At 41.8% G+C, this 27,265-nt stretch overlaps 1 protein-coding gene and 1 non-coding gene across 5 annotated transcripts; both read right to left on the reverse strand.

Annotated features, from left to right (window-relative positions):
- On the reverse strand, nt 1–27,255 carry SNX5 (sorting nexin 5). Of its 4 annotated transcripts, XM_009233331.4 has the most exons (14): nt 27,197–27,255; nt 26,872–26,954; nt 15,321–15,425; nt 13,739–13,849; nt 12,389–12,510; nt 10,982–11,105; nt 9,888–9,983; nt 8,667–8,772; nt 8,504–8,579; nt 7,447–7,486; nt 7,273–7,359; nt 5,869–6,028; nt 1,503–1,588; nt 1–808 (listed from the first exon to the last, which is right to left on the reverse strand). In XM_009233331.4, the coding sequence occupies exons 2-14, from the start codon at nt 26,920–26,922 to the stop codon at nt 758–760; spliced, it is 1,215 nt and encodes a 404-aa protein (XP_009231606.1). In that variant the 5' UTR covers nt 26,923–26,954; nt 27,197–27,255; the 3' UTR covers nt 1–757. The 4 variants fall into 4 exon arrangements, with proteins under 4 accessions (XP_009231606.1, XP_009231608.1, XP_009231610.1 ...); XM_009233333.4 differs by lacking the exons at nt 26,872–26,954; nt 27,197–27,255 and adding an exon at nt 25,328–25,546; XM_009233335.4 differs by lacking the exons at nt 26,872–26,954; nt 27,197–27,255 and adding an exon at nt 19,512–21,664.
- Nucleotides 21,094–21,332, reverse strand: LOC112130405 (small nucleolar RNA SNORD17). The gene has a single exon (XR_002912677.1). It is a non-coding gene; the product is annotated as a small nucleolar RNA SNORD17 (small nucleolar RNA).
- Nucleotides 27,256–27,265: the final 10 nt, after the last annotated feature.

Raw genomic sequence — 27,265 nt, forward strand, 5'->3', positions numbered from 1 at the left:
TTAGTAGCACGATTATTTTATTATATGCTTTATAAAAAACAAATGCCCAAAGACATACACCATACCCCCCTCACCCCCCCAACAGCCACTAGGGAGGGGGCTCATACTTTTCCTAATGTAGATCTGGCCATCTTATAAAGCAGACCACATTATTTGTTTCCATATATACCCGCAGATATTTCTCTCCTCTCAAATATTTATATCTCGACTAAAAAAAGGAGGTGCAAAGAGTATATAAAGATAAATGAGATTTTCTTGCTGTTGTTATAGTACAAACACCAAAGGACTACCAGTGGAGTAACAGGGCAAAACAAAAACACAAACCCCACCTTCAGTGAGGAATGGAAGGTCTGTTACCGGCCTCAAGCAGCTGAATCACCTGCTGTAACTGGCACCTCCCTGACAATCATGGGTTTGTAGGGACATGGGCCAGGTGATTGCTTCTACTTGTTTCCAGAAGGCAAATGTCTCCTACACCCTTTCTTAGTAACTAAAGACGAACTACGGGAGAACCCAGTATTTAGATTCTGCCCAGAGGTATTAAATGCACAAGGAAAATTTAGTTATGTCCAAGTAGCAAGCAATAATATTTTTAAACCAACATGGTTAAATGTTAAGATTTGTAGAAATCAAAATATTTATTCACATAATTTTAAACTAAAGTTGAAGCTAATATATCTTCCGTGGTAATGATTTAAGTGCAAGTGATGCTTGGCTTTCTTTCACATTCATTTCTTTTCTTCTGAGTGAAGGCATATCAGTTATTCTTGAACAAGTCAATACAGCTCTGCAAAAGGGAGACATTGTTCTGTGGGGAAAAAAGTCAAGGCAGACCAATGAATTATTAAAACTTGCCATATACCTGTAATGACTCAAGTACACCAACACAGCTTTTCAAGGGAGCTTTAGTCAGCCAGAGCAAGCTGGCCCTTCTCTACATTAAATCCCAGGTGAACTGCAACGTACCATGCATCCCAATTTCATGTTTCAGCTCCTCTCTCTCAGTGGGTAAGGCTATCAACCAAAGAGCTGACGTTCACTTCAGCACCTCTGCCCTCACCTGCTTGCTCCTAAATGTGATCCTGCTTACTGTAACTTCCTAGACACTATCAGTGTGTTGTTCTATGAAGGCGAGGGCCTTGGAAAAATTGAATAAAAGTTGCTAGAAATTAGGGCTGGGAGCCGTAGCTCACACCTGTAATCCCAGCACTTTGGGAGGCCAAGGCAGGTGGATTGCCTGAGGTCAGGAGTTCAAGTCCAGCCTGGCCAAAATGGTGAAACCCCATCTCTATTAAAAAAAGAAAAAGTTGCTAAAAATTAGTCATGGGTGACATTATAAAGACTACAAATAAACAATGAGTGGCTCCCATCAACTAAGTACTACATAGGATTAATACCAGAAGGCCACCCCAACTGCCTGATGACAATGGGTTAGTAAATTGGGAAATAACTTGGAAAAAAAACCATAAAAGATGTTGGCTTCATTTGTAGAAAACACTTACCCTGGCATGTTTTATTTCCAGTTCAGACATTTCAATTAGATTCTTTCTAAATGCTGCCACTCTCTTCCGTTTGAAATTTATCAGTTCTACAGGAAGAAAAAATGTTTATGAAACCAAGAAAAACTAAACAATTTTCATGTTCACTTTAACTACCAAATGGCATTCTTACAAATGGTCTCCAATGCTTTCATGCACCAGCATTATTTCCTCACATTTGTATTATCGCTGTGACTGGGACACACCAGACATCTACTAACTGTGGTGATACAGCTATCACTGTCTTTAAGTGGAAAACATCACTCAATCACCAAGTATTGTGAGTGGGAGGGCAGCACCTTATGACTTGGAGAACATGTGATGAGCAGCCTCACTCTCACCCTCTAGGTACCAGTGACTGGGAACAGGGCTGGAGTATGGGTGGTGGTGAGCCACATACTTCACCAATGGCTTGTGAAAATGCTTCTCAAAAGAAGACATACCAGGTTCATGCAAACAACGTTCAGCATCACTAACCATTAGGGAAATGCAAATTAAAACCACAATGAGATTACCTCACACCTGCTAGAATGGATTTTCTCAAATAGATGAAAGATCAGTGTTGGCAACAATGCAGAGAACTCTTCTACACCGTTGCTGGGAATGTAAATTAGTACAGCCACCATGGAAAACGGTATAGAGGTTCCTCGAAAAACTAAAAATAGAATTACCATATGATCCAGCAAACCCACTTCCGGGAATATAACAAAAGGAACTGAAATCAGTATCTCAATGGGATATCTGTACTTCCATGTTCACTGCAGCATTATTTACAATAGCCAAAATACAAAATCAATTGAGAAGTATTCATCAGTGGATGAAGACAATGTAGTATAGACACATTATACTATCCGGCCTTTAAAAAGAACAAAATTCTGTCGTATGGGACAATGTGGATGGATCTTAGAGGACATTATGCCAAATAAAATAAACCAGGCACAGAAAGACAAACATTACATGATCTCACTTATAGGTAAAATCTTAAGTTGAACTCCTAGAAGTAGAGAACAGAATGATGGTTATCAGAGGATGAGGATGGGGTGCTGGGGAAGGTGGGAAAGAGAATGGGTAGAAGGCTGCGGCTAAACTCAAGGAATAAATTTTGAGATCTACTGCACAACAGGGTGATTACAGTCAATAATATATATTGAAGCAGCAAATTTCAAATGTATTACCACTGAAAAAAATGAAAGATGTTAATTAGCTTGATCTAATAATTTCACATTATATACCTGTAAAGCATCACACTGTATTCCACAAATGCAATACAATGACTTGTCGATTAAAAATAAAACTTAAAACATTTTAAAATCCAAAACAGTGAAAACTGCTACACATATTCAAGACAGGTTTACTTGATGATCTTTAGGGCATGCTTCTTTTTCATCTACTCCTTTTTCTTTTTTTTTTTTCTTGAGACAGAGTCTTGCTCTGTCTCCGAGGCTGGAGTGCAGTGGCGGGATCTCGGCTCACTGCAAGCTCTGACTCCTGGGTTCACGCCATTCTCCTGCCTCAGCCTCCCAAGTAGCTGGGACTACAGGCGCCCGCCACCACGCCCGGCTCATTTTTTGTATTTTTAGTAGAGACGGGGTTTCCCCGTGTTAGCCAGGATGGTCTCGATCTCCTGACCTCGTGATCCGCCCGCCTCGGCCTCCCAAAGTGCTGGGATTACAGGCGTGGGCCACTGCGCCCGGCCCTTTTTCATCTCCTCCTATTGCCATCAGAATTCAGCATTCATGACCCATTGGAAATTGGAACAAACCAAGAATATGCATGTCTCGTCCTAATTCCTTCATTGAATTTGTGACATCAAGTTCTGTCTTGCAGTTTTACTTGGGTAAAACTTTGACCATCACCCAACCTTTTGCTGGTGCTCAAGTGTTCAGAGCAGACTCACCCTCCTTCCTGCCTCTACAGTGCTGTGCAGAAGAACTACAATACCAGCAGCCACATTCAAGTTAAAAATCACAAATTTCATAGTGATTTGTCAGGTCTATAGTGCTTGCACTACAAGGTGATGTTTATCAGTCCCTTGGATATCCTGGGTGAAGATAAGCTCCCTGCCTTCCTCTGGACCTACACACAGTACCAGGGCTCCATACACTAACTATTCACCTCCTATGAAACCAGCCCTTACCCACTGACTCAACTCTAGTCATCAGCTCAGCTGCAAGTCTCAGAAAGCACTTATACCAAAGGCAAACAGGTTAAGACCCACCAATCTCAGCATTCCACAGAATACTGTATTTTTAGATAGTGTACCTATCTTGCATTTTGAATATAGGATATAATGAATGTGGGCAAAAACTTTAGGCAATAAAGGTAGACCTGAATTGGCATCATTTTTTAAAGTTTTATGTTTTTTCTTCAATCTCCTCTAAAATTTCCAGAGCCATGAAACTGGCCTATAAGATTTCAACTCGGTAGTTTTGAAGTGTGTACGTTTCCTTGAAAATTTTAGTTTAGGAAAAAAAAAAGAGCTGTAACTGTTTCAGGAACAGGGTAGCATGAAGGTTACTTTGGAAGAACCCAAGACAGCCTCAGAGCCTGTCTACATGACATTTGCCAGGAAGCTCTGTGCCTTTGTGCCTTACGGTTAAGGCATTGTATTATAATCCTGAATAGACAGACAAATTATTAGAAATCTAGAGTCTAGGTTTCCCCCAGGTAGCTTCAAGCATGTTGATGAACACATCATTTCCCTATGTCTAGATTACCCTACCACTGGGAAACAAGAAAGTTAGGAGAAAGCTAAGAAAGATATGAATTTTTCATGGAAACATGTGTTAGGGGGTTGGGATTGAGTCCAACAGTGCCCCACTACAACTACTCACATTCTGGGTAATCCATTCCAACATTTGCTCTGACATGTTCCATGGCCCCTGAGAACCCCAGAGAAGATCCACATAATCCTCTTAGGTAAGGACTACATATTACACTCATGTTCAATGGAAATGGTGAAAGTCCTCTGCTCTAAGAGGTGAAACGGATAAGGCAAGAAAGAACCCTGTGGATGTGGATGTGGACCAGACTTGTGATCCCTGAAACCTGCATGTGTGTGCAACGGCATGCGTGTGCATACGCACATACATTTCCTAGCTCAGTCCACTGAAGGGCACAGAAGCAGAGATACCCCGAAACGATGAGCATACTCAGATGCTGGTAACTGTTCCCAAAGAAAAAGAACCCTGGCTCCTTAAAGAAATGGCCAGTTTCAAGGCTGGAGTACAGAGTAAGATTAGCATGGCCTATTGCTCTAAAAAAGATGGGTTAGGGTGTTACAACCACATGCCAGCTTAAAGGTGCTCCTATTGGCAAAGTCTGGACAAGCATCAAAAATAAATTGGTAATACAATAATGAATTCTAAACCATTTTAAAAACTGGGAGTCCATGACTCTAATAAAAATAAGGGAAATTTCTGAGAAAAGGGAAGGCTTTTTTGTAGCAGGATGACAAGTGCCAAATTGGGTAGGAAAGCTAGAGCTGGAGATGAGGGAAATCGTCTTTCTGCTATCATCAGAGTAACGGCTGGTTTAGGAAAGAATCATTAATACATGCTAAACCTAGGGAGAAAGTTTGATGAAGACCAAGGTATTTGCATGGTCTTAAACTGCCTCACCACAGATTGATGGGGGTTAAAATAGTAACTACACAGTGGAGAAACTGGATTTGGATACTATCTAATTGAGTAGTCAAAATTACCACCACAAATGAAGGAGAGACACACTGTCCAATCAGAAGTGACACCCCAATAAGGGCATATTACTTCTATTCTGCCAGGAGCCCATAACCAGATCTAAACATGAGGAAACCTACCAAAAGTCAGAAATACAGGATTTGTAAAGAGATTCTCTAAAAAGACTGATATTGTTAAAAACTAAGAACTATTCTAGAGTAAAGGAGACTAATAGCTAAGACAACCTGATGCAATCCTAGACTGGATCTTGTAGAGGACATCAAGACAAACATGAGAATACAGAGAGCAGATTGTAGTCCCAAAGTTAAGTTTATCACAGCAAACAACCATACTGTAACCACACAACAGAATGTCTTCAGTTTTAGGAAATAAACCACAACGTTTTTAGGGCTAAAAGGAGCATGACGTATGCAACTTAATCTCCAATGGTACAGAAGAGCCAGGTGTGTAGCGTTTGTAAGCACACAAAGCCATGAGGGTGACTGTGCATGTGCAAGTGATAAGGCAGAGGGGGTGAAGTGCTGACGCTGGGTGAAGGATACATGGGTGTTTTTTGCACTATTTGTGGAACTTTTCTAAGTTTGAAATTATTTTCAAATTAGAGTACAGAAAGAAGAATGTCCCTGCTCAACCTTCTTTTGCAGATTCGGAAAGTTGTTCAAATTTCTGGCAGCACTCCTGCTGGTGTGCCTCAGCCAACTTGACGTCTTTGCTCTTCAACCGGGCCTTATCCAGAGCTTTGTTTGAGTTCTCATAGTCAATGAGGGCTTTGGTGCGTCTGTATAAGAGATCCTGGGAAAAAAATTAACAGGTATACATACTAAATATCTAAACCAGTCTAAAAAATAGCCCAAGTGCCAATGTACCACCTGAGATGTTAGTGGCAATAATCTACCTCTACACCTTCCCTCTCCCAGAGTATTTTTAAATCTCCAGCTTCAACAGGGATGAGCAATGCTGATAGCTTTGTTGAGAGCTTTTTTTAGAATTCCTTATATGAATCAAGTGATACTCAAAAGTGAAAACAGAAGGACTTTTTTTTTTTCCAGTAATTCAGTAAATAAAGTTAACTTTAAAAATTAAATATTGTGTATCAGAGATAACTTGAAATATACAGTCACTGCTGGGTAAGTCAAGTTGAGCGCTGCTAAAATACAACTGGGCAATGAAGTAATAAGAAACATAACCCTACCCTGCAAATCCTGCTTCTGGTAATCTACTTTGGAGATCCACTTAGTCAGATATAAAGGTTCTTTGCAATCTTACAACAGAGTAGAAGTTACTTTAGTATCTGAAATCAGCAATTATGATGTATAGATTACACATTTAAAACTAGGTGAAATAATAACTGATGGGTGAAACTACTAAGCCTATTTTTGTACATACTCAAATAATCGTAAGTGAGCTCTTAATTCCATGAAAGTAGAAAATAGGCTATTAAAAAAGTATGTTTTTAAAAACTCCCAAGATTCAGAAAACATGCCAAAGGGCAAATTAACTAAAACAAAATTACATGATGGGGGGAAAAAATTTTTTACTCTTTTACTTTCTGATGACATTTCAGCCTTAGAGGGCATACAATCCTATCTAATTTTATTTTGCCTGATTTAATACATTTCACATAAAATTAAAACATATTTGTTCAGGGCAATACAGACAATGCATGCTTCATTCCCAAAGGTTATTCTGCTTACCATTTTGTCCACATATACATATAATGCTTTACGGCTCAAAGGCTGCAGGGACACTTGCAATTCAATAAGAACTCCCAAATCTTCTCTGCCCCAGAAACAGCCCTTTCTGCATGTTATGTCCCACATCAATGACCTATAATCCCCCAAACTATTACCTGTTTACTTCACACAACCCATACAGTGTTGTCAGATACACAAGCTTTATGGATACAATGCCAGAAAGGCATGTCATTTATAAAAACAAGTCTGATAATTCTTATTCTGCCCCTTTGTATAAAGAAACTTTTTAAACAGACTTCTGGTCCTGCACTGCTCTGAGAAGCTGAGCAACTCTCTTCCTACCTTAGCAGCTTCAATGTTGAGCATGTAGTATCGGAGGAGCTCTGTTAGCTTCAAATCTTCATCTGATGAAACTCGACCCTCTACTTTCTATATAGAAGAGGAAAGGTCACCATCAAGGCAGAAAGCTACAGATTATAAAATATATATTATGAAGACCAACACAGAAATCCTTACCCTTAGTTTTTCAAATAGCTCAGCAACCTTCAATAGGTACCTGGAAATGTACATATAATTTTGGTTTAAGGTCTTAAATCATCTATAAAACATGATCTTACCAGTGTGCAAGACAGGAATGGGTCAACTCAGGAGTCCTAGCCTTTGGTACTGTAGCATTAATTTAAAAGTAGTGCTCTCACTTAAACTGACCCCAAATAGTAGAGAAAATGGTCACAAAATTACACACATGTACAGCACCACACTCACTCAGCCTCTTGGTGACCCTTCGGTCATCCTGCCATGCGCCCAAAATATTCTTATTAAATGCCAGTGCTGTGTTAACCAAGGTCAGGTTCTAATGAGCTCTGCTATGGGCATCACAAAGCAGTAAATATGCTATTCAATTCGTCATGGTTTTGCCATTAGCCTTTCCATTTCAAGTCAGAAGTAGTATCACCTGTTTTGCCAAGCCTGGATGTTAAGTAAAATATTGCCCAGGATGGAGAAACTGAAACACATACATAAGTGCAGAGTGAAAATGGAAGGTTTTTTAATTAATGAATGAAGGTAATTTCAGAAAATTGTACATCAGAACAGCTGTGTGTCAGACTGGGGTCATTAAATTATTCTCATGACCACTATAACCAAATCTCTTCAACGTCCAGGGCAGGGGTACATGTTCTCAGGATCTCCTGGGGATGCATCACAGGCCAAAAAAAAAGAAGGTCTAGGGCATTACCAGGCAAAATGGCAAGCACCAATTGCCAGGGGAAGATGCAAGATAAATGCTCACAAACTCCAAAACTAAAGAAAACAGGCTTTTAAGTGTGGCAGAAACTATTGCTTTGACAACATTTACTGTATTTGCTTACATATAGAAGAGCCCAAGTCCCCTACGATTGTCTTACAAGTGTCTTATGTCCAGAGAACATGTAAGATGAGTGCTAGAGACTTGTCTTACTGAGCTTGTAACTCCAGAGCAGGACCATGCAGTCACTACTCATTTATGCTTTTAATTACACCACTCAGCACTCTTCAGTTGGGTTAGGGGAAATGCTTTTCCAAAAACACTTACTTTTTGATGACTGTGGGCTCTTCTAAAGCCAGGCTATGTAAGCAGGCTGCGGTGTGGATATAGTCATCGGCAACATCTGCAGAAACAAGGACAAGTCTTTTTATCTAAACACAGCCAGGCTCATCAGCAAAGCTGTAAGTGACTAGCAGTAAATGATATTTACTTTTATGAGATCTGGTCATTTTGTCAGCTTTCACACAAGAATCTTTGATTCTATTGTAATAGTTAATAAGGAAGTTCTTCTCTTGCTCAAAGAAGTCATCTACCTCCTAGAAGGAAGAAAAAAACAACCAGACATTTCATGAATGTGAAAATATACTATCCCTGCAGCCTTTTATATTTATCAATATAAAAATACATTGCTTAGAACATGGCAAATAAACATAAGTAAAGTTTAACCTCTACAGATCAGGGAATTACAAATTTACGATACTATTTCTTAACCAAGGCTGGCAAAAATCAAGGGCTGGCAGAAAATGTCTACAGAAGAATCACTTAATAACCACCAGTACAACTGGCACCCTAAGACCCAGCAATTTTACACTAGTACAATGGTTCTACCAGGTGGAACATGGCCACTTAGCCTTGGATACCTATCTGTGTGTGAATGAGTTTTTTTTTTTTTCTCTTGATTGGTTTCAGACTGGGAGAAAATCCTGGTATCTGGTAGGCATTGGCCAAGGATGCCAATGCCAAATATCCCATAATGCGTGGATACAGGACAGTCCCATACACCTTAAACTGGACCAAGTCCGAGTTTCCTAATTTCTGATGATGCCCTCTCTACTTAGCACCTGTATTCTGGGCTCCCTGGAGTGGCAACGCCAGATACCAGACAGTAACTGTAAGGGTAACTCAGTTACAAAGGAATGAGAAGGCCCGAGAAGTAGGAAAGTAAATCATACCTCTAACGGTAATGGAAATGTTATTTTGTATTCTTATCTTTGTGCTAATGCCTTGAAATCCAGTATGTAAATAAAATCTAAAGTTTGGTTCCTTAGTTGTCCCAGCTAGGTTACATGTCAAGTGCTTCTCTATCACCTGTAGTTGGTGACCAAACTAGACAGTGTAGTTCTGAGAATGGGATAAAATACTGATCTTGTACTTTATTTTAGAAATTAACTGAGTAATCTCCCTCCTTACAGAAAAGGAGAAAATGAAGCCAAGTGTGGAAACGTTCAAGTTGCTTCTCCTGGGAGAGAACAAGGTGCTTTGGGAAATAAGTGAAAATTGAATAAGTAGATGAAAATTACCAAAATTTGAAGAAAACTTACATTTCTTAAAAGTTAACCATTTGTTTCACAAGTATCTCTTTCAAAGAAACAAAAGGTCAAGTATTCCCGATGAAGTCAAACATTTTCTCCAACAGCCAAAGGTCACTTACCTTAACTCCAGTAAAAAGGACTTCATCAGCACTTTTCACCACACTTTTGAAGAAGCCACCAAACATCTCTTTAGTATTTTTCCGCCTAACACTTAGCTAAAAGAAGAAAATTCCAAAGAAGAGTTTATATGGTATGGATTTTTCTAGATTCTCTTAAAGAAGTTCTGAGTAACATTTTAAGTAATCCTCTTTATCAGTACAGGCAAATGCATAAAGTATCTTTAATTCTGCCTTAACCTCCAAGCTTAAAACACCTAATGGCTAAACCCAAACATAGGTAGGTCATCTCATTCTAAAAGGCTTAAGAGATTTTGAAAGACTGACTAAAAGCTAAAAGCTAAGTCTTAGTGGCTCTGAAATCCTTGGGAAAATTCCTGTTCTCTTCTATCCATATTAAGTAGCAAAAACCAAAACATGTTAAAAAGAAAAATAGCATAAAAGTCATAATTCGCGGCTGGGCGTAGTGGCTCACACCTGTAATCCCAGCACTTTGGGAGGCCAAGGCGGGCAGATCACGAGGTCGGGAGATCGAGACCATCTTGGCTAACGCGGTGAAACCCCATCTCTACTAAAAATACAAAAAATAAGCCGGGTGTGGTGGTGCACCTGTAATCCCAGCTACTCGGGAGGCTGAGGCAGGAGAATGGCGTGAACCCAGAAGGTGGAGCTTGCAGTGAGCCGAGATCGCGCCACTGCACTCCAGCCTGGGTGACAGAGCAAGACTCTGCCTCAAAAAAGAAAAGAAAAAAGTCATAATTCAACAAAAAGGGTAGCTGGGAAGAAAATAAATTACACAAATTTTAATTTCCTTAAAATGAACTTAGTTAAGTTTGGAATTGTTAAGAAATTAACTAAGGGATGTTTGGGACTGTTAATTTCTTAAAAAGAAACCTAGGTTTTGGAAGGGGAAAGTCAAAATTTTCTTTAAGCAGAGTTTTACAAAAAATGACTTACACAATGAAGGAAAAGCAGCATCCAAAAAGGTTTCCATTGTGTAAGAAATTCAAAACTTTAAAGGAGTAGAAACTATCAAGTACATTTTGAAAGTATAAACATTTGAAGTGGATTATCAAAACGGAATAAAAATGCCTTACATCCTGATCATATTCCAGGAAAACATGAAAGTTGCGATCTTTACTGAGAACAGGGTGAGAAGAAAGCCGCTGAAGAAAGACTTCATGGGAGGACACAGTCTTCTTAAACACAGCGAGATACTCACTGAAAAGAGATGCGCACATGACATTCAGTTGACACAGCTCAACTACCTGACCAATACCACTCCTGATTAATTCTACGGTTCTGCTCATGCCACCACATAAAACACTGCAACTGGACCAAACAGTGTTTCAGTATAAACTGGTGTCTAGTTAGATAATAAGGCAGTTGCCATTTTTGAATCTGTGGAATAAGCCTATGGAGGAAAGCAATGTTGTAATTGGATTTGATGGGTCAAGTCCACGAGCTCCTAAATCTACATGTAATTACTGTTACTTAGTAGCCACAGAACACTTGTTTCTTTAAAGCAATGAGAACCCTTTAACTCTGCAGCCTGAGTATACAGCATGAGTCTAATGAAGCTAAAAGTTAACAAAAATTACAAAGTAGCTTTATCTCAACCTAGACATTAAAGGTCACCTTAAAATTCCTAACGGTAGAAACTTGGGTCTGTTGTGTTCAGTGCCTCGTTCCCCAGAGCTGGTCCTGAGAGCCACTCAAGTGTGTGCTAAATGCTTTCAGGGCCTGGAGGTTTGAGTGCTGCCCTAGATGACACAGGGGTTTGGAGACGGGGAGCTGATGGTGGAAGAGGGGAGGAATGAGTACTGTTCAGCTAAGATGAGGAAGTACAAGGATAGATTCATAAGAAACTTTCCAAAAATCTATTTTTGTTTGAAAAAATTAAATGACAACCAGATTAAAATACACTTGCTGCCTGTAGACCTGGACTTCCTCTTTCAAATCATCTATGTGATGGTTACTGAGAATGCTACTCTATAACAGCACTCATTATTTGGCCTGGCCCAGGGGCGGCTCACTATAATCTCAGCACTATGGGAGGCAAAGGCAAGCTGATCACTTGAACTCAGGGGTTCGAGACCAGCCTGGGCAACATGACGAAACCCCATCTCTCTAGTTTCTTCTCAACGTCTAGTAACCAAGCTTCCGAAAGAAAAGCTTTGTACATTATGAGCAATTTATAAAGGCACAAAAGTTTATTTCCTCACTGTGCCAGACCAGCATCCCTAATAAGTATGCCCTACATGTGGGGAAAAAACAACTAGTCTATCAGGTATTAGCATCAATGGCCTCCAATGAATCAATGTGTGAAGTACAAAGACCATGTCCCACACTATGCAAGATGTATTACTAGTTTTAGAAAACGACGCTAGGGACCTAATTAAACAGCTGCACTTAAAATTAAGTCAGGTTCTTTACTTATTTTTGTACACAGCACCACTTTTCTACTTCTCTAAAGACAGAGCCCACCAAGAAAATCCACTTACGCTTCCAGTTCTTGTTTCATCTTGGCAAATTCTTCTTTGGTCATAGACCCTTCACCTTCTCCCAGTTTCTGCATCTTCTCTCGAGGACCATCAAAGTCGGGCTTCGTAGGAGCAGGTGGAATCTGCAGCAGAGGCAGGAACTCATGAGTCTCTTGTCCCAGCCTCATTCTACTCTTGCTGGTCCACAGGAGACAACCACTCCACTCTTGTGGGGCTATTTAAAAGTCAACTCCTGTTTTTTCTTAACCTTCCTTAACTCTTCTGGACATTTAAAATGAGGTGTCTTCCTGAGAGTTGCGTATTCAATTTGATGGCAATCATTTGTTCAGTTTATCCATTATAGACAATTGTTCAGAGCACAACAGTGTCCACACTGCTTCAATGTTGGCCTAAAACTAGTACAACGAATGCTAAGCACCAACAATTAGCCATCAAGATTATAAAGTGTCCAGTATTCCAAAGGAATTTTTTCCTAATCCCAAAGGATAATCAAGGACTCTAATTTTGAATGAACAGACATATCTAAATATAAGCTTCGGTACTAATTTTGTTTAATGATTAAGAAATCATCATTTGGAGAGCTTCTTCAGTTTGCCTGGCAGGACAAAATGCGTGGAAATCTCCTTTAAAATCAGTTAAGTCTGTTCCTGCCGCCAAGAAATAACAATCAAGGGCTGAAAACTGCCTCCTTGAGCACTTTTTTTTTGTTTTTGGGAGAAAGAGTCTCGCTCTGTCACCCAGGCTGGAGTGACGTGGCATGGCCTCAGCTTACTGCAACCTCTGCCTCCCAAGTTCAAGTGATTCTCATGCCTCAGCCTCCCCAATGGCTGGGACTACAGGTATGCACCACCACACCCAGCAAATTTTTTGTATTTTTAGTAGAGACAGGGTCTCATCATGTTGCCCAGGCACGTCTTAAAATTCTGAGCTCAGGTGATCCACCCACCTCGGCCTCCCAAAGTGCTAGGATTACAGGCATGGCCTCCTTCAGCAACTTTTGAGAAATCTTATCACAAACTATTACCAATAGCAATGTTTCCTAGAAATCAATTCTACTGACATAGGAAAAAACATACCAGAGAAAAACCAAACCTAAAGGTAGGTAAGACTAAAGTCATTACACTGTTCACACCCCTTTACAATGTAAATAATGTAAGCCGGTATGCACCACCTCAAAGCTGTAACACTATTCCTTCACATACTTTCCACTTGACAGTTAGCAAATACTCCAGTAGGTAAATGAAATCTAACTTTTCATAATCCATTACAAAAAGTGGATATAAGTCTCTTTTAAACTAATGCATAGCAAGGCAGAAAGAACTAGCTTATTTGATTTTCTAAAAGACTCACAATAAGCCCAGCATAGTCTGTTGTTTCAATAAGAGTGTCATGTAGCCACACAAAGTCTTCATGTTGCCTTGTAACAGAAAACTCTGGGCTCTGAAACGTGGGCAGTGTGGTCTGTAAAGAAAGAAAGAAGTTAACTGGTAACCACGACTTATAAGTGATTTCGGTTTCCTAGGCTACACAGTGGGAAAATTCTGCATAATACATCATAATATGATCCAGTAAAGAACAAAGCAGTAATACATGATCTCCTGTCATGAAAGTCATAGCTAAGATTCAACCTGAACTCTAAGGATTTCTCCCCAAACTCCACCTTTCTAAAGCTTGTAATGAATATCCCATCAGAATCTACTGGTAGAAGTTCAGTTCTAAGAAGTAAGCCACAACCCTAATTCTTTTTGTTTCTGTGTACTTTTTTTGGTTTATATACATTTTTGGGACAGGGTCTGGCTGTCACCCAGGCTGGAGTGCAGTGGAATGATCTTGGCTTCTTGGCTCACTGCAACCTCTGCCTTCCAGGCTCTTAAGCCATCCTCCCACCTCAGCCTCCTGAGTAGCTGGAACTACAGGTGTGTGCTACCACATCCAGCTAATTTTTATATTTTTGGAAGAGACAGGTTTTTGCCACGTTGCCCAGGCTCAAGCGATCTGCCCATCTTGTCCTCCCGAAGTGCTAGGATTACAGGTGTGAGCCACCCAACCCAGCCCCAAATTCTACTTTTGTAAGTCTGAATTTACCCCCCACCCCCAACTTATGACAAAAAAGAAAAATAAATTTTAAAAAAACCTCTTAGCTGTAACTTACTATGGTTCTAAAAATTGTCCCTGGCTTCCTTCCTTTTCACTCCAGTGAATGCTGATTTTACCTCCTTTGATATGGTAAGCTCAGGCAGAGAATTATGTCACCAGTCTTTTTACACTACCTCCGGAATAACTGAAGTGTGCTATTCAAGCCGCCCAGGCGTTAAGAAAAAACCACATGGGAAAGGTCTTTCCCAATTTAGTAAATGCTGAAAAAAAGCAAGCTACAGAGAGAAACTTCCCTTGGATGCAAATTAAAAACAAAGGTAGGGCCCGGTGTGGTGGCTCTGGCTCATGCCTTGAATCCCAACACTTTGGGAAGCTGAGGCACGTGCATCACCTGAGGTCACGAGTTTGAGACCAGCCTGGCTAACAGTGAAACTCTATCTCTACTAAAAATATAAAAATTAGCTGGGTGTGGTGGCTCAGGCCTATAATCCCAGCTACTCTGGTGGCTGAGGCACGAGAACTGCTTGAACCTGGGAGGTGGGGGTTGCAGTGAGCCAAGATGGCGCCACTTCATTCCAGCCTGGTCAACACAATGAGACTGTCTCCAAAAAAAAAAAAAAATGCCCACAGCCCAGAACTCTGCCACAGCAGAATGCTGCTGCCACAATGGCACTCACCTGATGCTTACTGTGAGATAGATTAGGGAGGTTCTCACTTAATAGTGCTACCCTACGAATAGCAACTGTTTCAAGCTCGGGGAATCTCTTCTCACATCCACTGTGAATAACAAGGTTGCAACCTAGCACTGCATGTATTACCACTGCATGTTACTTACCTTTGTGTGCACTGTAAATTTGACTTTATCTCTCTCACTGAGCGCATCAGGTATGTCAATCTGAAGCGAGGGATCAACATTCAGGTCCACAGATACAGATCTCAGCTGAAATACATATTTTGCGTATTAATTTCAAACTCATTTGGCCCTAAAAAGTTATTCCAAAAATGAGTAGTTACTAAAAAGCAGTTTATACATAGATCATTTAGAAATGTCAGTTGAGCTGGGTGCAGCGGCTCACCCCTGTAATCCTAGCACTTTGGGAGGCCGAAGCGGGTGGTTCACAGGGTCAGGAGATGGAGACCATCCTGGCTAACATGGTGAAACCCCATCTCTACTAAAAATACAAAAAATTAGCTGGGCGTGGTGGCGGGCACCTGTAGTCCCAGCTACTCGGGAGGCTGACGCAGGAGAATGGTGTGAACCCGGGAGGCGGAGCTTGCAGTGAGCCGAGATCACACCATTGCACTCTAGCCTGGGCGACAGAGCGAAACTCTGTCTCAAAAAAAAAAAAATTAAAAATAGAAAAAAAGAAAAGAAAAAGAAATGTCAGTTGAGACATTTCTAAGTTTATTTGAAACTGAGGGGAAACCAATTCTTCACATACATCAGTATATCCAAAGTATTCCTGTAATGTAAACAACTGCTACAATGTCATGTACAATACATTTGGCCAAATACCTGACTGTACACTAAGGCCTGAACTAAACAGAACAAAATCTTGAATTCTTACATAAATGCCAAAGTACAATGAACATTCAAGAGGCATTAACCAGGCCACAGAAAGATCTGAAAGGAAAATCTGGGGAGATGGCACAGAGAACAGTTATGTGGAATAGGATCCTGAGTGGAGAGTTCAGAGTAAACCTGGGACTGTTTCAAATAGCCAAGGAATCTAGACAGGAGGGGTGAATTAGAGACCTTACTTAATTAGTTAGCACAATCCCACTGCGGTTACACATGAGCAACAAGTGTGAGCACCACTCTGAATACTCATACTCAATTAACTGATTTTGTGAGCTGGAAATTGAGAGGAAAAAACTACCTAACTCCATTTCTGCCCGTCAAAAAAAAAAAAAAGAGAGAGAGGAGAGAACAGTGGCAGCACTAATAGGAACTGAACTATTAGGGAAAAGTGACTTAAATAAACGTAAATTAAAGCAGACAAGGTGGTGGTCAATCTGAAAACCTGACACACAAGGCACGAGGAACTCATAGAGTAAGCATCTCATTGCCCCATTCCTCTTACTGTAAGGAGTGCTAAAGTAAAGTTGTCATAACACTGGATTACCCAAAGCAGGGAATGCCTAGTGAAGATTAGAATTAAGAAGATGAGGTATTTCACTCCGAATTTCCCTTTGGGTCCCTTTCTTCAAAATAAAAAGTTCAAGACTAAAAACTTATGTACTTAACCTCTAAAACTTGAAAATCTGGTCAATCAGCTACAAAAAGACTAAATATATTCACTAAAAGCACATGGATTACTTAAAAGTTTCAAGTACTCCCTTTTTCCTTAAGTACTGTATATTTATAATTCTGAAAGCCAGAGGGAGCCTATTACAATGGCTTTCCTCCAAGAAATTAAGCTCAAGTAGTCACCAGAAGTTGATTTTAACATCAACTATTAGTAAGATCAAAACAGATACTTTTGAGTCCTCACATCTCAACCTAAGTACTTTTCTTCCAAATGAATTCTTGATAACTCCTATGAAATATCTGCTTGTCTGGCTTAATTTTCACATGTCCATTTGTGAGATCTCTGCAAACAAAGATAAAGCTTCAAGGTCTGCGACTTCATTTGATCATAACTGACTCTAGGTCAGGCGTATTTTCTGATAAGAGCTTCCTTCCTTCTGCTAAGTTAACACTGGGCAAATACAGCCTTTAAAAATACCTCAAACCATTAACTGAGATGTGATTGCAGAGGAATACCAACGACTCTACTGATCTTAGGCTTATCTGTTAAGGTCAGGCAGGCCCAAGAACAGGAATAAACAGAGCCAGGCGTAAGAAGTAGCCATGGTCTCTGGAGAAGACATAGGACAGCTCACAGGACAGGTCTAAGGTGCTTTTTCCAGAGCTCAAAAACTGCCACATTTCCTAAGATTCCATTTCCCAAAGTCACAAACCCTGACTTCTAGCACTGCTCAAATGAATATGCTGACAGTTCCATTTTCGCTCACGAGCCCAGCAAACTCAGTGAGCCTGTGAACTCCACATGGGATACCCTTGGAATTTGAATAGGAGGACTCAAGGGGGATGTAATCAAGTAAATTGAGCTCATTTATGCACCACAGTTAAAGCTACAATGGATGCTACCAGCTGCTTTCGCTGCTTTTCATTCCACTGAATAATTATCTTCTGTTTTCGTCCCTTTTCCCATGTAGAGATAATACCCCCGACTATACCTGTTTTCCTTTCTGGTTAGTATAGAAACATATTTTTTGTTTCAGAATGTGATGAAGACAAAAAGAAGAAAACCACTAGGTTATGAGTGACTGCAACCACAGCATATCAAACATCCGAGTTTCACTAGCAGCCATTTTTGCCCAGACATTTCGCCCTAGGAAGGGATTCAAGCAAAACTCCAATCACTTGACATGATAGTCCTAACCACCAAATAAGCAAATAATGCAACGTTGTATCTGGGCCTTAAAGAACTGTCTAAAAGAGAGTATTGGCAAAATCCCTCAGCATCCAGGCCATCACTAACTCAACGTCCCCCACGCACAAGTTAAATGAACTTTCTCATATTATAGCATATAACCCACCAGATGAGAAAAACATGGGTAGAAACTTGTGAAATGACTAGAGCTTCTAAGTCAGCATTTGTACTCTCACTCGGGAAGCATCAAGTGTGACTGTAAGTTCAGCATTCCTTCTGCTTAGTCAACAAACCCACTCCACAGTGCTACAGAACTTGCTAAATAATTGCCAGGCTCCACTCTTCCCCTCTCACTTGCCTCTGCCTCCATCCCCCTAAACTTGAAGCGCTCAGAGTACTCCTTAGCCCTGCTGGCCAACACTGAGTCTCTGACTTAGGCCACAGATGTTACAATGCTTACAGTGGCCATTTACAACAGTTGACAAAGCAGGCTTCAGAACCAAGTCCAGCCTTGGGCATGCCAGACCTTTACCATGCAAAGTTTTACCTCTTTTCCAGATCCCTTAGGTCACTTGTAAGAATCAAATTGAAAATATACCTACTCTCAAATAATTTAAGTTTTAAAACTGACTTCTGGCTGGGTGTGGTGGCTCACGCCTGTAATCCCAGCAATTTGGGAAGCCAAGGCAGGCAGATCACTTGAGGTCAGGAGATCGAGACCAGCCTGACCAACATGGTGAAACCCTGTCTCTACTAAAAATACAAAAAGTGGCAAGACACGGTGGCTCACGCCTGTAATCCCAGCAGGAGGCAGGTAGATCACAAGGTCAGGAGATCGAGAACATCTTGGCCAACATGGTGAAATCCCGTCTCTACCAAAAATACAAAAATTAGCTGGACATGGTGGCGCACATCTGTAATCCCAGCTACTCAGGAGGCTGAGGTAGGAGAATCGCTTGAACCCAGGAGGCAGAGGTTGCAGTGAGCCGACATCCCGCCATTGCACTCCAGCCTGGGCGATGAGAGCGAAACTCCGTCTTAAAAAAACAAACACACACACACAAATTAGCCTGGCATGGTGGCATGCGCCTGTAATCCCAGCTACTCAGGAGGCTGAGGCAGAAGAACTGCTTGAACCCGAGAGGCGGAGGTTGCAGTGAGCCGAGATCGCACCACTGCACTTCAGCCTGGGCAACAGAGCGAGTCTCAAAAAAAAAAAAAAACAAAAAATAAAACTACACACAAAAAACAAACCCAACAACCCAGCCTGAGCAATATGGTGAGACCTCATCTCTATTTCAGAATTTTAAAAAAATTTTTAAAAACCTGACTTTTGTAGATTCCCCTTGAAACTACTGGCTCACGTATTCAAAGTTTGAGGTAAAGTTTCAGTTCATGATGTACTTCCCTACCAGGTCAATCCTTACAATACGGATTATAATCAGCCTTCCCGGTAAACAAGCACAGCTTCATTTGGAAAGCACATTTTCAACTGTTTTAAAAAACTGCAATGCTTTTGGTAAGAGAGCCAAGGCACTTCTCTAAAAGGAGAAAAGTAGTTACGGAATCCCTGTGCATTTCCTCACCTATTCATCAGCTTCCCAGCTGGGGCACATCAGACACTGGCTGCAGGACAACCCTGCAGCTCTTGAGCTCCTGCCCACCAGTCTTCATAAACTCACTTTTGGTCAAAATTTCACTTAGGACTCTACCAGCAAAGCCGCCTCTTCAAAAGATTTAATGGCTTACAGAGGGCAAAGGGCACCTGGATGACTGAACCACACAAAAGGCAAGATTCTAAAACTCAGAACCCACGAGGAGAACAGAAAAAATACAGTTTTTTTGTAAGTGGTTATGGTGACTGCAGACTCAGCGCCAAAATGAAAAAGACACAGTCCAAAGAAGTGAAACTCCACAATCTCAGATCTGTTAGACTGGGGCTAGTTGAACAGTCATTTAAATCTAATTAGTCATCTAAATCTAATAGTCATTTGTATACAATGTAAGACATTGATACAATATGCAGTGCTAGCCCGTATTTTCCTATTTGAATATCCCACATAAATTACTAGATAGGATAAAAAAGACACATATCTATTTAAATGACTTCCTAGTTTCCATTCCAAAAGCAGAAAATATGTACTTAAGCAGCACATGCTACAGTGTCTTCTCTTTCAAACTATCTGTTCCTAGCCTCTAGGGATTTTGTTTTGTTATGCTTCATTCCACTGCCTAAGAAACTAAGATTTTGCCAGGAAGAGGGCCAATATGACAAATCATCAATGATTTTTAGCATGGAGCCAAGAAGCCTGCCTCCTTGATCAGATTTTCAGCTGGAAAGGTATCCACACCTTGCCTAATCCAATATTCGTTAAGTGAGAACATAAAATTCAAAGATGTTCTGTCACACTCTAGATTTGTATTAATGTCCACAAACATTAAAGATTCACATGATACATATTTAGGAAACATATGCTACTTTATTAGTTTGAACTCTCAGGAAACAATGTTCCCATTGGTGCTCCGAATTGTTACTATTCTCTTCCATCCTGAAGATAACTAATACCTACCTATCTGTGTTCAATCTCAACTTTAGATTATGGCACTGGTGTGTGAAAAACAACTGGTTCAACTAACTATAAGCAATATATTAACTCTGCTTTTTTTTCTTTTTTGAGACGGAGTCTCACTCTGTTGCCCAGGCTGGAGTGCAGTGGCACAGTCTCAGCTCACCGCAACCTCCACCCCCGGGGTTCAATTCTCCCAGATACTCCTGCCTCAGCCTCCTGAGTAGCTGGGATTACAGGCGCGCGCCACCCCACCCGGCTAATTTTTGTATTTTTAGTAGAGACAGGGTTTCACCATGTTGGTCAGACTGGTCTCTAACTCCTGACCTCGTAATCTGCCCGCCTCAGCCTCCCAAAGTCCTGGGATTACAGGCGTGAGCCACCGCGCCCAGCCCAACTCTGCTTTTACAGGTATTGGCTCTCATTCCCTAGCCATTGGTTCTCCCCTTCCTGTAATTCAGGCCTGCAATATAATTTCTTAGTCCCCCAAGGAAAACAGAACTAAAGACTTCTAACAGAAGATCTCAGTCTACTAACATAGCTAATAGCTATTAAAGCTACTCAGGCATCGGCTTAATAAAAAACTAAAGGGCTGCAGCAAGTGATCAGATTTTCACCACTCATCTTTGTGAGATGGGTCTCAGAGGGCCCCACCCCTGCTGACACCAACCATTCTTACCGGTAGCCTGCCAACACACACAAGCAGTTCACAGTAGAACACTGCAGACTGCAGGGCATTTTCAGGCTACATAGCCTCAAGTTCCTAGAACAGGAACTGAAGCTTGGAAGGAGGTCAGTGCAGCACACTCAGCGAATGGATAAACTGAATCATCATTTCACAAGGCTGCAAGCCCATGTACTAACGGAATCAACATGGAACCAGAGCTAAATTACTGCCTTAAATATCTAATGCATGTCAAGAAATCTATCTAATTACTAAGTACCGAAATTATAATACTTTCAAATGAATTCACAAAGCAAAACGGTTGAACTACATGATCTGTAAGGATCTCCTGGCAGATAAATCCTACTGGGAATCAATACACCACTGCTACCAAGAAAGCAGGTCCAACAAATGAATGAAAGAAACCCAGCCAGGCAGAGAGGTTCTTGTCTGTAATCCCAGCACCTTGGGAGGCTGAGGCAGGAGGATCACCTGCGGCCAGGAGTTTGAGACAAGCCTGGGCAACACAACAAAGCCTTAAAAAAAAAAAAAAAGTCAGCTAGGCTCGGTGGCCTATGCCTGTACTCCCAACACTCCGGGAGGCTGAGGTGGGAAGATCACTTGAGCTCAGGATTTTGAGTCTGCAGTGAACTACGATCAGACCACTGAACTCCAGCCTGGGAGCAGGTTGAGACCCTGAGACCCTGTCTCAAAAAGTAAAAAACAGAAATGCCAGTTTCCTTTATTCAGAGTTAAAAGCCTTCACCTACTACCCAATCCCATCAAGGCTCCCTCCCAAAAGTTCACTGGCATATCATATCAAGTCAGCAAGCCCCCCTTTTTTTTTGTAGCAGGTTCTCTCACTCTGCTGCCAAGGCTGGAACAAGCCCTCTTCAACAAAATTAAGATGGTCCATATTACTCATGTGGATGAGGGTGCTGAAGGACATTTACTGCCTTCCTTCATTGTCTCACTTCATGATCAAACCAAGATGCACAGGAAATAGGTTTGACAATTTACCTTTACCAAGAAAGACGATTCAGCAACAGTGGTAGAGTTGCCTGTTTGAACTTAAACTTGGTCATCTCAGTTTGAAACACAAATGGCAGCATGGAGAGCAGGCTGCCCACTTTTTGGTTGGACATTTCTTTCACTCTGAGTTTGAGGTACAGCACATTTCCCAAATCATTCAGATGTAAATATTCCAATACTCAAGCCAGGGGCCTATTCAGGAGGCTGAGTGCAGGAAGATGGCCTGAGCCTAGGAGTTTTGATACCAGCTTGGGCAACACAGCAAGACTGTCTTGAGAAAAAGAATTCTAAACAAAATAAAAACAAGAATTCAAAACAAAATTCATGAAAGATATAGGAAGGGTGAGGGAAGAAGTCCAACATTTTATCACCCACCAGCTACCAAGTATCTAACAGCACAATGTTCTAGCTTTGCGGTGCTCTTGAAAGAAAAAGTGAAAACCCTGCAAAGGGAGCCATCTGCATTTGTATTCCTCACCATTTACCATGACTAGAATGCTTAGGAGTTGTGCCCTTCAGAAACTGAGCTTTTCAGGCAGAAAATTATACTTCTCTCCAGACCATATAGGAGTGCCTAAAAAAGTTATGCCAAAATGTAAAAAGGAGAAGAGTCAAGCCAAGGACCCCCATTTCTAATCTGAAGTGTTGGCTGCCCCTCAAACTGCAACTTACTCCTCCTGGGGTACTATGGTTTGCCTTTAGACAGCATGTGAAGGTGTGAAGATCTCTTTTAGGAGATCTTGTCAGAGTACCTCAACGGCCAATCAGAAAACAGGTATTAAGGGTGAAGAAGCCACTTTTTGGAAAGTTAGATCATGCAGAGAAACTTAATTTACACTTTAAAAAATCAAACTTACCACATTCATGTGAGATGAGAGCTATCCTATGGCCATCTTCCTTTACAATTTCAGTAAGACAAGACAGAACTTACCAAGCTCTGAAATAGCTGTTTCTCACTACTGGGATCATTAAAAATTAGATTGTTTCCTTAAATACTATTTAACTTCACTACACACTGTTGTGACCACGGGCTATTTAAGACATTCAGGGTACTAACCTATAGATCTGTTCTCACCTAATTTGCTCAAGCATCAAGACCCTGATAATAAAGACAGCAAAACGCTGAAACAGCAGGATTTTAAACCAAGTTCCCCTCTGCAGCACAAGAAACTCAGGTAAGTTTCCAGTGTCCAAAGCCTGCACTCACAAACACAAACACGAAGCCCTCCCTTTGTAACCCTCAAGTACCCAGAACCTGCTGAAGAAAACCATCTTTCACCACCTTTTGATAAGGTTCCTCAGTATTAGTGGAAAAGCTTAATTCTCACAAAGATATCCAACAATGCTAATTTTTACATGGCATGTTATTTCCTTAGGCAAGATTAATAGAAAACCTGAAAAATTCACAACAAGCACACAAAGACTAGCTTCTGTAACACAACCTGACCCCACCCATATCACACCATTTTAGAAGGAAGTCCGTTTAAACCAGTGATTCTCAAACAGGCAATTTTGACTTCTTACTATCACCATGGGAGGGGAGGAGGCCGCGTCCTAGCAGAGGCCAAGAACAGTTGCTTAACATCCTACAACAGAGGGCACTCCTCAACAAAAGTGATCAGGCTAAAATGTCAACAGTGCTCCCCAGGTTGAGAAACTGAATTTTAAACTAAACCTCTAGTTTAGATGACCACTAGGTCTCACCGAATGAGAGTTTACACTCAGAAACAAATTTAGAAAACAGCCTTGGCCAGGCACAATGGCTCATGCCTGTAATGCCCGCATGTTGAACTGGATGGTGAAACCCCGTCTCTACCAAAAAATACAAAAATTAGGTGGGCATGGTGGTGCGTGCCTGTAGCCCCAGCTACTCAGGAGGCTGAGGTGGGGGTGATCACCTGAGCTCCCCAGGTCGAGGCTGCAGTGAGTTGTGATCGTGCCACTGCACTCCCGCCTGGGTGACAGGGCCAGACCCTGTCTCAAAAAAAAAAAAAAAAAAGCCTCTTGCCCATTTCTACCTATGGCCAAAATAATGTGAACAGATAATGACCTTTTAGAGTATTCACAAATGGGGATCTTAAGACACCGAGTACAAGTTACTGAACTAGAACTAAGGCGTGGGCAGCTTGATATGTCATACTTCCTCAACTTAGAAAATAGTTGCAAGGGTAGCATAAAGCTTCAGTCCACAAAGTTTGTAAGTTTGGACTTGCTATGGTATTGGTCAAAGTTCAGGATTGTTCCTATACGAACAAACTGCACTCCATCCTAGCTAATGGAGAACAAAAATACCCCTAGAGGCAGCTTCCATATCAGTTAAACACGAAACCAGAGCAGCAGTACTTAGTCTACAAACACTCCTGACTAGGTAAGAGGACACGTATCATTCACCAAAGTCCCTGTAACCAAGCAGTAAGTTAAGCCCAAGTTGTTACTGTCAAGGAAGGAGAACCCCCTAGCTAAAAATAGCACTAGGCTGGGAAGGTCGAGTTCAAATACCAGCCTGGCCAACATAGTGAAACCCGGTCTCCACAAAAATACAAAAATTAGCCAGGCATGGTGGTGAGCGACTGTAATCCCAGCTACTCGAGAGGCTGAGGCAAGAGAATCGCTTGAACCCAGAAAGCGAAGGTTGCAGTGAGCTGAGATCGAGCCATTGCGCTCCAGCCTGGACAACAGAGCGAGACTCCATCTCAAAAAAAAAAAAAGAAAAGAAAATCAAAAACCAATAATTAGCAGGGGACCAGTTAGGAACCAAATTAACCATGCATCTCTTCCCCTGAACTATTTTCTGAGGAAGAAGGCAAACTCCAACACCCTCGGCTAAAGAATGTAACAAAATGCCAGTGTCTGGCTACCAGACACGACTGACACAGTATTCCCTTTCAGTTTTGCTGAATTGGCCAAAATGAGTATTGGGCTAGAATTCAAAATCCTGAAGAATCAAGTATGTCCCCCTACCTAAGTCTTAACTCCATCCTCAGGGGAATTCCAAACCAAAGTAAATTATCAGGGGGGCATTTAAACATTTTAAGTAACACACATTTTAGGTAACAAACAAAACATTTCAGTTCACTACTGAAATTGTATTATGGCAAGAAGTTGCCCAAGACTTAGTTTCCCATTATTTCATACTTGCCCCAAACTCCCTTTCAGTTAACCGTAACACCATCTAGGCCAGACCACAGCAGGTTATCAGCATCAGCAGAGATCAGAAAGCAAAAATAAAGCCACGCGTCAGGGTAATTATTTTTATTGTCTCTTTATTCCTGTAATGTAAAAAGGAAAACAATGTCATGTAACTCTCTTCACTACAGATACGGACAGTTTCTGTAGCCTCTAAAACAGGCAGGAAATGGCCTTCATAACCATTCTCCAATTTTGCCGGACGATCAGGGTGGTGGAAAAGTCATTTTAAAAACCAGCTGCAATATACTGTACTATCAGAGTGTGGGGTGAAGCAATTGAGTCCTTTTACCTAGCTGACTCTGAATCAAGACAGCTAAAAGAATGCACCAGAAAGAAAAAATAAAATGCTACCAAAATCCCAATCCGGTATCTACCCTTTATGGAGAAAAGTACCTTTATAATGTTTTACAAAGAATCGTGGTCTCAAGTTTCCACTTTGTTGTAGTAATAAAGAACTTTCAAAAAAAAAAAACTCTAAACAACACCCTCCTGTATACAAAGCTCTATTTCAATAATTAATGCAATGATATCCTTGTTGGAACATTCCAGCCGCTTTGAAACTCTGGTATTTACTTACTAGATGAACAAGTTTCTCTATGGAGGTGCCTTTAACTTCTCAAGAGATGTGTAAGTTAAGACGGGTCCAAGTTACATTTTAAGAGAGCCTTGTATTTTTAGAGGTTTTTTCATCGGTCAGAAAAACTTATGTTGACGATTCTGCATGAACGTTGGTCACAAACCATGCATCGCAAAGCTAACGAGGCAAATTTAAAGAACCAATGAAAAAGAGTGGAGGCTCGTCTGAATCTTTAATTGGCTATGGGAATTTCAATTTATTGCATTAATAATCTTTTAGAACTCAAGATACACGTGACCTAGAGACAGTTTACATCAATGGACAAGACTTAAAAATAGACACCAAGTTCAGCAACTATTTGAGCACCTACTAAAAATTACGCAACTCCCACAACAACGCATTTTGCGTTTTTAAAGTTGTAAGAAGCATGTTCGGACGCTTGATGGAATTTCCCAAGTTGTTTGCCCCCCCCCCCAAAAAAAACACGTCTTCTCAGAAAAAGGAGGGGAGGAAAAGGAGGGCATTTTGGGAGCAACAAACCAAACTGGTCTGTTGCATGTTAAGTCAATTTCACGTTCACCTACTGGTCACCACGAAGCCGAGGAAAGTTTTAAAAAGAACATTCCGGGGTCTCCAGAGATCATCTCTCCAAGTCCGCTCGGCACCGGCGCCTGAGCCGGGGCTAAGGTCCCGCGTCTCTGGTTCTGTCCTAATGGAATCCGGGACATCCACAGGGATTCCCCGGGGCAGCTTTCAGGCAAGACGAGGGAGAGGGGCTGCCCTGGTCTCACGGGTACTTCCCGCGCTGGGGATGGCGGCGAGCAGCCACGGCCTATGGACGCGCAAGGGAAAGAATGCAGCGACCCCGGAGCTCGCAGGGCCGCCCGCCCAGGAGTCTGAGGCTGGGAGGACCTCACCTTGCTGCGGTCCTCCTCCTGCTGCTGCAGCAACTCGGGAACCGCGGCCATGGCGACGCGGGACTCTAGCAGGGGCCGCCTGGCTGTGCGAGGAAAGAAGAGGCTGGGCCACCGCCGCTGCCGCCTGGGCGCCTCTCGGGGGCGGCCACGGCCCCGCCTCCGCCGGCCTCCCTGCCCGACGGCGGCAGGAGGCCTCCGGACTCCGCCACCATCCCAGCTGCCCCGGGAGCAGGCGAGCAGGGCGCCACGTGCTCCCCCAGAGCGGCCTCCCAATCTCCGCTGCCGTCCATCTTGGAGCCGGGCAAAGACGCCACGCGGGGCCTACCCTTGCTCCACTCCACCAGGAGGCCGCCGACCGCAGGGCCGCGACACGGACGCGAAGCCACGGACGCTC

Source organism: Pongo abelii, chromosome 21 (assembly GCF_028885655.2).
Source record: "Pongo abelii isolate AG06213 chromosome 21, NHGRI_mPonAbe1-v2.0_pri, whole genome shotgun sequence".
Classification (NCBI taxonomy): Eukaryota; Metazoa; Chordata; class Mammalia; order Primates; family Hominidae; genus Pongo; species Pongo abelii.